Source organism: Artemia sp. Qi Xiang Cuo, chromosome 2 (genome assembly GCF_049724085.1).
Source record: "Artemia sp. Qi Xiang Cuo chromosome 2, ASM4972408v1, whole genome shotgun sequence".
NCBI classification, from domain to species: Eukaryota; Metazoa; Arthropoda; class Branchiopoda; order Anostraca; family Artemiidae; genus Artemia; species Artemia sp. Qi Xiang Cuo.
The window spans coordinates 85,014,882-85,028,603 of record NC_142795.1 but is presented as its reverse complement, the minus strand read 5'-3'; the positions used below and the strand labels follow the sequence as shown (position 1 = coordinate 85,028,603).

General features: G+C 33.8%; 2 protein-coding genes across 3 annotated transcripts in view; one reads left to right on the top strand and one right to left on the bottom strand.

Annotated features, from left to right (window-relative positions):
• The window catches only part of LOC148955726 (longitudinals lacking protein-like), a 31,576-nt gene extending 28,987 nt beyond the window's left edge, over window positions 1-2,589 (bottom strand). For both annotated transcript variants that reach the window (XM_089103729.1, XM_089103712.1), the window contains exon 1: window positions 2,542-2,589. The gene's annotated coding sequence lies outside the window, so the exon portion shown is untranslated. The remainder of the gene's footprint in view (window positions 1-2,541) is intronic.
• A 214-nt stretch (window positions 2,590-2,803) lies between these two features.
• LOC148955725 (uncharacterized) overlaps window positions 2,804-13,722 on the top strand; it is a 12,347-nt gene continuing 1,428 nt past the window's right edge. Inside the window, exon 1 of the mRNA XM_089107897.1 lies at window positions 2,804-2,885. Within this exon, the coding sequence (XP_088964023.1) occupies window positions 2,804-2,885 (82 nt within the window). The remainder of the gene's footprint in view (window positions 2,886-13,722) is intronic.

Below are 13,722 nucleotides of genomic sequence, written 5' to 3'. Positions count from 1 at the left end.
TTCATTTTTGACCCATCAACAAATATTTGGAAGTGGTTTTTATAAGTAATTGTATTAATTTCGTAAATTTTTTCTGGTCAAAAGCAATGGGGGTTAAATCTTTATTCCACTTTGAGAAATCAGTATTTATTATGAGAATTGACCAATTCCATGGAGGGGATTGGGGGAAAGTAGGTGCAATAGACTTTGTTGGTACAGGGAACTTCTTCTGAATATTGGCATACTCATCTGCAATGCCTCTATACATGGCTGTATTTCTTAACCAATTATGTAGGGTGTGTGAGTTATTTGATTCAATTTTTGTAAGATGTTTTGTCAAAAGAAAGCTATGTCTCTCCCTTATTGTTGTTAATCCCCTCTCCATAAGCAGAAACATGGTGCTTATGGGTTTCCTAAGACCAAATATAAGATGTATTAAATCATTTTGTATTGTTTCAATTTCTTGCATCTGTGTCTTTGCACATGCACCATAGACGATGAGCCCATAGTCAATGTGGGGTCTTATATGTGATTTATAAAACTGGAGTAAGGTTTTCTCCTTACCTCCCCAGGGTGTGGAAAGCAGTCTTTTTAGTATATTTGTTTTTCTATAGCATTTTTTTATTGTGTTTGAAATGTGGAGGTGGAAATTAAGTTTAAGTTTTGGAAATTAAGTTTGGAAATTAAGTTAAGTTTTGGAAATTAAGTTTGGAAATTAAGTTAAGTTTTGGAAATTAAGTTAAGCATGAGACCTAGGTAATTAATATGATTATCTTCTGGAATAGTTGTTCCATTTAGAGTTAGTCTTGCATTAACATGATTATACTTTTGGTGAAATTGGATTATTTTTGACTTAATAGGTGCAATGGGTAAATCTGAATGTTGAGAGAATTTTTCAAATTGGAAAAGTGATTTTTGCAGCTTTGACTGTGCTACCTCAAAGGTGTTGCCAGATGACCATAGCACCAGATCATCAGCATATTGGATATTCGTGTGGGGGAGGTTCATGTCCCAGATATAGGCTATAGGCCTAGGACAAAGAGGAGGCAGCTGAGGATTGTTCCCTGAGGAAGGCCTTTGGTTATTGTCTTTTGGGGTGAAGAGGCTGAACCTACACAAACAATGAAACTTCGCAATTGTATGACAGATTTTATGAAAGATACTAGCTTGGGGGCGGGGGGGGGGGGGTAATCCAAGTTTTGCAAGTTTGTTTAAAAGGATTTGGTGGTTCACATTGTCATATGCCCCTTCAAAATCTAGGAAAGCTACAACTAGGACATTATTTTTTGAGAATGATTCATTTATTGCATTTGTTAACAATATGAAAGCATCTGTTGAGGAGTGGTGTTTCCTGAAGCTGGTATGAGTGTGAGGGATTATATTATTGTTTTCAACAAACAAGAGGAGTTGATAATATATCATTTTCTCCATTATTTTCCCCATCACAGGAGTAATCATTATGGGCCTATAAGACTCAGGGTTATTTTTCTTTAGGATTGGTAGGAGGGACAAACATTTTCATATATTGGGGAACATAGAAGATGCCCAAGGGTGATTATATCAACTTTGAATTTCCTGTTTGTATGAAGGGGTGAGATTCTTTATCCATGTAGGGTGTATATTGTCATAGCTGCTGCTAGTTTTGGTCCTAATATTATGTAATGCATTATTCATTTCCTGGATTTAAAATGGCCTTGTTATTCACTCAGATCCTGGTTGTGGTTGGTAACTTGGGTTCATAGGAATTGGGGACATTTTGCTGCAATTATTTGATGTTAGCTTATTAACAAAAAGAGTGGCAAATAGCTTAGCTTTTTCATTATCAGTGTGATAATGGGTATTACTATGTATAAGCTCATACAGGAGTGGGTTGGGGGAAGTCTTTTTCCCACAGATGTGGCTTAGCCTATGAGTTTATGTATAATTGGCTCATATGTTTCTCTGGAGAGATTATTTGCAAAATTATTCCAGTAGTTATATTTAGCATTTATTATAGTCCTTTTTAGGTTAGATTCTGCTTGTAATTTTTTAAATATGTAGGAGGTGATGTTTTTTTTATGAATGTTCTCCTAGCTGCCTTTTTTGTTCTCCATTTATTTTGGCACTCATTTGTCCACCATGCTTTGGGAATGTGTTTAGGGAAGGTTTTCTTGGGTTTTGTCTTGGGGATAGCATGATTAGCTGTATTTATTAGTAAAGATGCTAAAACTTCAGCATGTGTGTCAACTGTGTTTGAAATGCATGAATTTTGGGAGGCTTGCAATTTCATCATTTAGCTTATTTTGGAACATAGGCCAATTTGCTTTAGTGTGTATATATTTGGAGGTATGCAATAGGGTTTCAGCAGGTTTGTTTAGGGAGCAAACTATAGCAAAGTGGTCAGTACATAGACTAGGCTATCAATTTTATTTATAAAAATTTTATTCAAAATATTTAATGACACAATTTGAAGGTCAATTGTAGAGAAGCTACCACTTTTGGGGTTGAAATATGTATTCAGGTTTGGAGGGGTAGCAACAACTCATTCAATATTATTTGAAGTCATAAGCTCAACGGACTTACCAGCTTGTTGTTTGGGGTTTGACACGTTCGACCAATTGGTCATATGGGGTGTGTTCCAGCTTCGACAAAAAGTTACTAAAAGTTATTAAAAAGTTACTAAAAGTAACTTTTTCCGTTCCAGCTGACTTTATTTAATAGCTGGAACGACAAAAAAGTTACTTCAAAGTTACTTTTTCAGTTACTTTTATTAAAGATAGTTACCGAGCATCTTTGGTCAGTAACTTAACATCATAATCCTCATATACCAAATTCTATAGGCCAAATGGATAAAACAAATTATAAAGATTTTGACCCTTTGTGCAGGGAAGAAAATGGAACTGTAATTGTTCAAAGAAACAGTGATGGTAAAAAATCTCATTTTGACATTAAAATAATTTGGGGTAAAAAAATGATTAGCCTATTAAATTTCAAGAATTAGTCTAGCCTAGTGTTTTCTGCTAGGCATTCCTATAAAAGCTTGATTGTTCAAATTTCTTGAGGGGTTAGGTCATCAGGTTTTCTTCTAGGGAGCTTCTAAGTAAATTTGTGCAACTATTCAGCTGTGGCTATTCAAGGATTGTGGCTGGCTAGCCTAATTTGGTGAATTGTTGGTAAATATTAGGCAGTTCATATTAGGCCTGTTTTTTCACTCATCAATGTGCTAAGATCTTACATCTTTTGTCAAAAAACACTTAAAAGTGAAATCTTTGAACAAAGATCTTACATCTTTGGTCGTTTTTGTGCAAATGTTGTTCATCATTCTGCTCTGATCAGTGGTCTGAGAACAATGATGAGTAGATCATCTATATTTTCTCATCATTGTTCTGTATGGCAAAACAGTGGCAGTCTTCACACTTTCTGCTAACATCAGTGAGCTGTAAGATTTTAGAATAAAGATGAGTTAAAAAACGATAATCTTTGCAGAAAGATGTAAAATCTTAGATGTAAGATCTTAGTGCTAAAAAACAGGCCTATTACTGACCTACAAATAAAGTCAATATACTGCTAGATGCCATTTGTTATGCTCCTTCTGAGCACAATAATTGATTTTCTTGTAAATTCTGTTTTAAGCCTTTTTTGGAGCCCTCAAAATGATAACTGATTTCTGTGATTTTTGGTTTAAAAAGAATTAAAACATTGGCTTCAAACTTACTTTTCAGTATAAATCCATTTTGTTAAAGTTATACAATTGGCAAGCAATGATTTCTTCATTTCCATCTGCCATATTTCTTCTGACAGCTTTGATATTTTTTGACATATAGGTGAAACAGCATTTTTTAAGTGGCCTAACAGAATAAGAAAAAACATGGCAGATTTGTTTTGATTTTTTTTTTATTAAACTTGATCAATGTTTTTGAACAAATCAATGTTTTTGAATTATACTACTTTTACAAAATGGATTTGTAATGAAACAGTAAGTTTTAAAAAAATATTATAAACCATTTTTATTTACAAGAAACATAGAATGAAATTATTTTTTTCAAGGGTCATAAAAGAGCTCAAAGTTTTCCAAGAAAATCAGTTATTGTATTCAGAAAGAGTATAAAAATGTATCCTAATGTGGCAGAGACAACCTTGAAAATGAACACAGATGCAAATAAGCATCAAAAGAAATGTATTTTGCAGCAGGACTTAGCATTAGAAAAAAAAACACTGCACTTGAATTGCTTCAAAAGATCATTGAAAAATTTTAATTAGTTATTTTAGTTTTTTATTACTGAATATAAAGAAGAAATCAACTTAAATAGATTAATCTTTTCTGAACAGGGAATAGTAAACAATCACAGCATAGGAATTTTATTTGAGTTTATTTTTTATTACATACCCAGGACAGCAAAACTAAAATCTTACTGTTACTGCTAAAGTAAAAAAGGACATCAAAAACAAAATTGTAATGTTACTGTTAAAGTAACAAGGAAAGTGAGAACAAAATCTCACTGTTACTGTACTATTACTGAAATGTACTGCTACTATTAAAGTACCAAGGAAATCAAAATCTTACTGTTAATGATAGTGTGCTGTTACTGTTAAAGTAACAAGGACAGTGAGAACAAAATCTTACTGCTACTGTTAGAGTACTGTTTAAGTAACAAGGACAAAGAAAACAAAATCTCACTTTTGCTGTACTGTTACTATCAAAGTACTAAGGACAGTAAAAACAAACCCATATCTTGTTCCCAGAGTGAGAAACCAATTGTTTATACAGCATCTCATATAAGTACCAGGTAATGCCTATCTGATCTTTGCACTACAGTTCTTGCTTGGGTTTTCTTGGTTCTAAACAAGTATCAGTTATCTTAATATTCCACTTAATGGTCAGCATAATTGTTTTAAAAATTTTTTTTGTTTTAAGGGATTTTAGTGAAATTCTAAGCCAACCATGGACATATTGCTGTCACAAATGGTTTTGCTCATATGGTCTGGTGGAAAACATATGAATTTTCTTTTTTATTATTTCAAGACTAGAATATCACAAAGCTAAACATTCACAGTGTTTGATTGTATCTTAAGTAAATACAATCCCTGATGGAGTTTTGTTGATACCTGTCTTAAAATTAATTTATCTAAATAAAATAAATTGTTTATGGGACAGTAGTGAAAATGGCAGCAACTGTGATCTGATTTATTATTTTCTCAATGTTTTCTTTTTTCAAATAATTGTTTTTCTCTGGTCACATTGGTGGTCCTGGCAAAGTGGTTGACACTCTGGGTTAGGAACCCTTTGTCCAAGGGGCACATGTTTAATTCCTGACACTGCTAATTTATTTGGTTTTGGATAGGAATCAGTGATGTGACTCTGTAAGCTCAGCCAGAGTTGGCCTAGATTTAAATGGGTACACAGAGAAATCTGGGGAAGATAAGCAAAAAGGGCATGCTAAAGCATGGGATGTCTGTCTTCTTGCTTCCTGTTTCACTTCCTGGCTAAAGGAGCACAAAATGGAGATCAGTACTGCCAGTTTGGACCTTGAAAGTCTAGTGCCACTATACTAACATATTGGACTTCAGTTTGCACACATCATTGTATCTTCAGTGATTTTTAAAAGCATTTATACAATTAACCAACCAGGTCTCAAAGCATGACTAGTATTAAGTAATTTTTCATGCCATTCTGACTTTGCATTTAAAACAAATGTATTTTGCTGTGTTTAGAGAAGAGATTTTAAAGCTATGAAGTATTGAGAAGCACTTTCTCCTGTTTTGCCAACTTTTTGGCAAGAAAAATTTTTAATCACCTTAAAATATTTTTTGGGCTCTTTACCAGTGGTTGTCCTTTCTAATACACTTAACAATGATAGAAATATATTGTGATCCCTAAAAATTCTGAAAATCTTACCTATTTTACCAGCACAAGATTGTTTCAAAAGGTGTAAGAAAATATTGTAGGCCTACTGACTTAGCTACTAAAACCTTCTTTTAAATCCAATAAATGAAAGCAGATTTGAAGAAATACAAGTAAGATGGTCCTTCCTATTGCCTGAATTGTTGATATATGGACATGAATGTGGGTCATGAAAGATGGTGAATGTAATGAGGGATGAATGTTTTGCAAGGTTTAAAAATTTAGGACAATTGCTCAGGTTGGCAACTGAGCACAGAAGTAAAATTTTGTGATTTGTTTTTCTTCGTTTCTGTTATGCTTAAGTTAAGTCAAGTATTTTAAAGTTAATTTTTGTTTTCTTTTTTTTTGAATTACCATGACCCCAGGGCTTTAATGCAATAAGACCTACCTATGTACATTCATTTTCATAGGCAGCGCGCCCGCGCTGTCTAAGTAAAGAATGATGTGGGTACATTATGTTTATCTGGGTTTTTTTGGTTCTCCATATCCGGGCACTTTGTACCAAAGGAGTTGTTGTAGAAACTTCGAAAAGGGTTCATTTGATTGGAAATTGGAGTGGCTAGTACCCTTTGTAATAGTCAAAAGTGACTGGAGGGCAACTAGCCCCCCCCCCTCCCCAAACCCCTCCGTCCCCCCCACACAACCAAACAAAAATTTGAAATATCCATTTTTTTCAGGGGAGTTAATTTACAGATAGACAATATGTTTTGAGGAGGACACAGCCCTCCAGGCAAGGGTTTTAAGTGAGGCCCTGGGCATATGAGGTTTTTAAAAAAGGGGTTGTTATAGAAATTTAAATAAATGCTCATTCAATTGGAAATTCAAAGGGCTAGTGCCCTTTTTAATAGTCAAAAGTGATGGCAACTAGCCCCCCCGCTCGCACCCATCATTCCCCCAAACACATCCAATAAAAATTTTGAGATAGCCATTTTGTTCAGCATAGTTGATTTTCAGATAGAAAATATTTTGAGGAGGACACTCCCCCAGTGTTTTATTAAAATCTTTGTCATAGAAACTTGAAAAAGGGCTCATTTTAATTGAAATTCAAAGGGCTAGTACACTTTTAAATATTCGAAAGTGATTTTAGGGCTACTAACCCTCCTAACCTAACATAAACCAGAGACAATACACGCACAGAGAGGACACACAAACAGAGACAACACACACAAAGATGACAAACACACATACAGACAACAAACACACAGACAACATACACACAGAGACAAAACTCACACAAAGACAACACACACACAAAGACAACACACACACAGAGACAACACAAACACTCAAAGACAACACACACAGAGAGATGACAAACACACAGATAGATAATACACATTGAGATAAGTCTTACTGAAATCTTGGTCATAGAAACTTGAAAGGGGCTCATTTGATTTGAAATTCAAAAGGCTAGTGCCCTTTTTAATAGTCAAAAGTGATTTGAGGGCAACTACCCTTCCCCTTTCACGGCCAGCTTTTCCCCAAACACATCCAATCAAAATTTTTAGATAACCATTTTATTCAATGTAGTTGAAAAATTTGGAAATTAAGTCTTTAAGGATGACAAACCCTCCCTCCACAGCCCTCAGGGCAAAGGACGTAAGTTATGTCCTGGGGACATATAAAGTTTTTATTGAAAGTGTTGTCATAGAAACTTCAAAAGGGCTCATTCAATTGGAAATTGAAAGTGCTAGTGCCTTTTTTAATAGTTGAAAGTGATTGGATAGCAACTAACAACCCTCTCATGCCCACCATTTTCCCAAACACATCCAATCAAAATTTTGAGATATCCATGTGGTTCAACCTAGTTGAAAGTTCTGGAAATTAGGTCTTTTAGGATGATAATTTCCTCAGAACCCTCAGTGCAAGGGCTGTCAGTTATGCCGTGGGACATTAAAGTTTATATCAAAATTTGTTATAGAAATTTCAAAAAGGGCTCATTTTTTTGGAAATTGAAATTCCCCTTTTTAATAGTCAAAATTGAGTGGAGATTATTTAACCCCCCTCTTACGCCCACCATTTCCCTAGAAACATTCAATCATAGTTTAGAGATAGCCATTTTGTTCAACATAGTTGAAAGTTCTGGAAATTATGTATAGAAGGATGACAAACCCCCAAGAGCAAAGGTTGTAGTTTATGACCTGGCATATAAGATTTTATAGATAGAGTTGTCATAAAACTTCAAAAGCAGCTCATTCAATTCGAAACTGAGAGGGCTAGTGCCCTTTGTAATAGTCAAAAGTGATTGGAGTGTAACTAACCTCCCTCTCACACCCACCATTCCTCTAAACACATCCAATCAAAATTTTCAGATAGTCATTTTGTTCAATGTAGTAGAAAATTCTGGAAATTAGGTCTTTGGAAATGACCTTAGGGTAAGGGTTGTAATTTATGCCCTGGGGGCATATAAGGTGTTTATAGAAAGCGTTGTGGTTTCCAAAAGTGCTCACTCGATTGGAAATCAAAAGGCCTAGTGCCCTTTTTAACAGTCAAAAGTGATTGGAAGGCTTGACATTTTTATATTATAGATCAATGTGGGTATAATGTATTATTTTTTGTTGTTGTTGTTTAGACCAGGGCACTTCGTATCGAAGGAGTTGTTGTGGGAACTTCGAAAAGGGCTCATTCAATTGAAAATAGAAAGGGTTGATGCCCTTTTTAATAGTCAAAAGTAATTGGAGGGCAACTAGTCCCCCTTCCATCCCAACCTTCCCTTTGGCCGTTATGTTTAAAACCTAAATGTTGCCTTAAGATTAAATCAAAATGCGCTGTGATAATGCTAATTCCCAATAAGTCATCTCAACAGTATCCCAAGAACAACTGAGGGTATTATGTTCAAACTTATGGGGCTACTTCTGGTCTTAAAATTTAACCAAATCAAAATAGCATAAGTGTATCCAAGCTATCAAAGAAAGTAAACAGATTTTTTTGTAAATGGTATCAAGTTTTCCATTTCAGGTTAACTTGAGGAGGTATGAAACTAAATTAAACAGTACTATTTGTGTCCAGTTTTATAGATTACTCAGGTCCTCAGTTTTATAGATTACGAGCAAGCGTTCGATTCTGTTGATAGAAGAGCTTTAGTAAAGGTTTTTTCCTTGTATGGTATACCAGACAAATACATTAAAGTGATTGGTGCTATGTACGAGAATAATACTGCTGCGGTTAAGGTAGAAAATGAGGTTAGCAGCTGCTTTTGTATTAAATCAGGAGTTAAGCAGGGCTGTGTTCTATCTTCCTTTATATGAATTATTTTGATGGACTTTGTTTTAAGGAGCACAGGAAAGGCAATGGGAGACCACAAAATCAAATGGGGAGGAAAAAGTCTCATGGACTTGGATTATGCTGATGATTTAAGCATCCTAGATGAAAGTGTGAGCAAAATGAATGAACTTTTAGAGGTTTTGCAAGTTCAGGGTGCTAGAATAGGTTTGAAAATTATTGTTAAGAAGACTAAGTTGCTAAGGCTAGGAATAAGTGAAGATGAAAAGATGACGTTTGGTACTGAAAAGATTAATTAGGTGGGTAGTTTCACTTACGTTGGTAGTATTATTAGTAAAGATGGTGGGAGTAGTGAAAATGTTAAAAATAGAATAGCCAAGGCTCAGGGTGTTTTTTCACAGTTAAAAAAAAGTCTGGAAGAATAGGAAGATAAGTCTGCATATCAAGACTAGAATCTTAAAAGCTACAGTGATGACAGTGGTCAAGTATGGCTCTGAAGCATGGACTCTCCAAAAAGTGGATGAAGATTTGCTAGATGTTTTTGCTTAAGGATTGTTCTGGGTACCCAGCTGACTAACCGTATTTCAAACAGTAGGCTATACGAAAAATGTGGTTCAATACCGCTCTCTAGGGCTATAATGAAAGACAGGTTGAGGTGGTTAGGGCACGTTGTGCGGATGAAGGATTACAGATTGCCAAAGATTGTTCTTTTCAGCCAACCATCTAGGGCTAAACGGAAAGCAGGTCGTCCCCGTCTGGGGTGGGAGGACGTCATAAACAAAGATTTAAAGGAAATGGGAACTTCGTGGGCGGGTGTAAGGAGGGAGGCTTTGAATATTGGGGTGGAGGAGGATCGTGCGTAGCTTTGTTGGCCTTGGGTGGCTTGGTGCTGTGGTGAGTTGTTAGTAGTAGTAATAGTATTTGTGTCCAGATTTTTAAAAGGGTGTAACTTGTTAAAACTTGCTGAAAAATTTTCTCCAGCATACAAATAGTAGGCCAAACTATAAAGTTTTAAAAAACGAAAAGATTTTAAGTATTATTTTCTTTTTCATTGAAAAGACTGTCAATATAAAATGAACAGAAATTAATTTAAAAAACTTTTTCTACAAAATAAGTTTTTCAAAGAAAAGTAAAGAACTCCATTAAACAAAAAAAGAGCAAAAATAGAACCAAATAATCTACCAAGCATAAAACTACCACAAATCAGTATTGATAAATAAATGAAACCCAAATTGAACAGAAATTACAATAAATAACCCAGTCAAACTCAAAACGAGCAGAAATTAAGTTGAGGTGCAAAACCCCAATGCCTTCGCAAGGCCCGAACAAAATTTGCACTTTACTGAAAAGTGTTTTTACTTTTGTAAATTTAATAAATCAAATAATATTAACATCTTGATTAATACATATCAGTATATGTATATTAAACTGACAATGTACATTCATTTGTATTTTTTCATTAAAGTGCAAATTTTGTTCTGGCCTTGGGAAGATATAGGGGTTTTGCACCCAACTTATGTTATTCTCTGCTCTTTTTGAGTTTAACTGGATTATTTATTGTCATTTCTTTTTGTTTTGGGTTTCATTTATTTATTGATGCTGATTTGTGGTTATATGATGCTGATTGATGCTGAAAGTTTCATGCTTGGTAGATTATTTGATTTTATTTTTTCTCTTTTTTTGTTTAATGGAATTCTTTACTTTTCTGTGAAAAAACTTATTTCGTAGAAAAAGTTTCTTTTAATTGATCTTCAGAAAAACAGGAGTTTTATGTTTCCTCGCTTCAATAAATTTAAATGTTATTTTGAGACCACAGATTCCAAAGTAGGTCAAAAACTTGTAAATGGACCTCTGGTATGAATAAGTAATTTGTATAAAATGTATATCAATTTAAAGATTAAAAAAAAACTTGTAGAAAACAAACAAGACAAATGAATAAATAAAAGTACACTTTTACATCCATTTAATGAAGTGTCACAAATATAGGTCACCCTTTAGATTGAAATGTACAAAGCTACAGTTATGTATCCGTTTTCTTTCAACAGACTGAAGGAGCAAACCTCCGAGCTTTGACAAATTCAATCTCACCTTTTAAACTGACAATGTACATTCATTTGTATTTTTTCAGTAAAGTGCAAATTTTGTTCTGGCCTTGGGAAGACATAGGGGTTTTGCACCCAACCTATGTTATTTTCTGCTCTTTTTTAGTTTAACTGGGTTATTTATTGTAATTTCTGTTTGTTTTGGGTTTCATTTATTTATTGATGCTGATTTGTGGTTATATGATGCTGATAGTTTCATGCTTGGTAGATTATTTTATTTTTTTTTTCTCTTTTTTTGTTTAATGAAATTCTTTACTTTTCTTTGAAAAAAACTTATTTTGTAGAAAAAGTTTTTTTTAATTGATCTTTAGAAAAACAGGAGTTTTATGTTTCCTTGCTTCAATAAATTTAAATGTTATTTTGAGACCACGGATTCCGAAGTAGGTCAAAAACTTGCAAATGAACCTATAGTATGAATAAGTAATTTTAATAAATTTTATATCAATTTAAAGATTAAAAAAAACTTGTAGAAAACAAACAAGACAAATGAATAAATAAATGTACACTTTTATATCCATTTAATGAAGTGTCACAAATATAGGTCACCCTTTAGACTGAAATGTGCAAAGCTACAGTTATGTATCCATTTTCTTTCAACAAACTGAAGGAGCAAACCTCCAAGCCTTGACAAATTAAATCTCACCTTTGGACTCTTTGATTTTCAAATGGGACTTTCGTTTGATTTTTTTCCATCCAAATAAAAATAGTAGGGACAGCATCAGGTACAAGTGTAAACTTCTGATAAAGAGAATTTGGGTCGGATTGTTGACTATTGAGTTTATACCAGATAGGAAATATTATTGCTTTATTCTAAGAAGTGGGGTTGTTGATTTGTTGATAATTTACAATGTTTGTATTTTAGATAGTGGGGTTATTTGGGTTCAAGTGACCTTGGGAAGGATTATACATATGAATTTCTGAAGCGCTTAGGTAGTCCATCTTTTGCCTTTGTTGTAGCAAGTTGTTCTTGTGCAGTGAAGTGCTAAAATATCCTGTTTCCAACTACATTTGTTAGTGTGGTTTGTTTATACTATGTAAGTGTTTACTTATGCAAGTATTTTATAGTGTTTATATTATGTAATTGTTTACTAGTTTATGCTGAAGAATGTTATTAGGTGAGAAGTGAATAATATGGGAAGGGTATTGAATGTTTTGAATTCAATTAAAATTTGAAGGTTTAATGAGAAGGGGATAAGCCAAATTTGTGAAACATAACTTCAAAAAGGGGGGGGAGAAATCTGTAAACTTCTGATAAAGAGAATTTGGGTCGGATTGTTGACCATTGGGTTTATTCCAGATAGGAAATATTATTGCTTTATTCTAAGAAGTGGGGTTGTTGATTTGTTGATAATTTACAATGTTTGTATTTTAGATAGTGGGGTTATTTGGGTTCAAGTGAATTGGGAAGGATTATACATATGAATTTCTGAAGCGCTTAGGTAGTCCATCTTTTGCCTTTGTCATAGCAATTTGTTCTTGTGCTACCGTATTTTTTTTGTGTGTATTCTCACGTTATTCAATAAATACCTTATAACAACGTTTACTGACTATCTTCGAATTTATGTAAACCATTACATCCGCCAATTATAAAAGGGCATATAGAAAGAACGCTAAACACAGAGCTTTACACAAGTGACCTTCCACTGAACCTAAATACCCAGGGGAAAATCAGGCAGCTCTCTACTATAATTTACACCTAACTATTTATTAACTGAGAGGGAGGCAAAGGGGGGATTATATATAAAATAAAATGTGATCATACTGATGCAATTATCTACATTTAATTTACTGAAAGTTCAGTAGCTACTCATATCCAGGGAATGGTAACCCTTTGTTGATTGAGAGGGAGGTAGGGAGGAGTGCTCATATATAAATAAAACATAATTATAGAGTAAAATTCTACTTTAGCTACTTTTGGCTATCTTGGAAAGAGGTTAGATAAGAAAATTGAAACTTTCAGGGAGGGTCTACAGGCTAAAGTATGTCCCAGGAAAACAAATATATTTTAGCTTCACAAATTTGATCAATCTCAATTAATAAGTTTTTAAAGATATGCAAATACATTTCCTAAATTTTGGAAAAAGCAATGATAATGCTTAAAATTCTACTCAAATGACAGCAACTGCATTTTTCAGAACTAAATCCAGAGAAAAAGAAACTGAAAATTAAGGTAAAATGATGTTTTGTCGAAATTTCAATAGCCTAAGTACAGACCTGTCATGTAGGAAAATTTCAGAACCCTCTAGAGGGAGGAGTGGATCTAGGTACTTCAAAAAAACCTTTGCATGACATACTTTAGCCTATAGACCAATCCCTGAAAGTTTCATTTTCTTAACCTAATCCCTTTCCAGCATAGCCAAAATTATCAAAGCTAAAGTAGTATTTTACCAAATCTTTGTCTTAAAGGAATATAATAATAATCTGTGTTTAAAAGTCTTCTAAAACCATATACAAAAATACAACTACTAAAGAAAAATTACACTCCATTTGACATCCTTCCCTTCAATAGCCTACAAAATTTCCTAATGCCACAATATA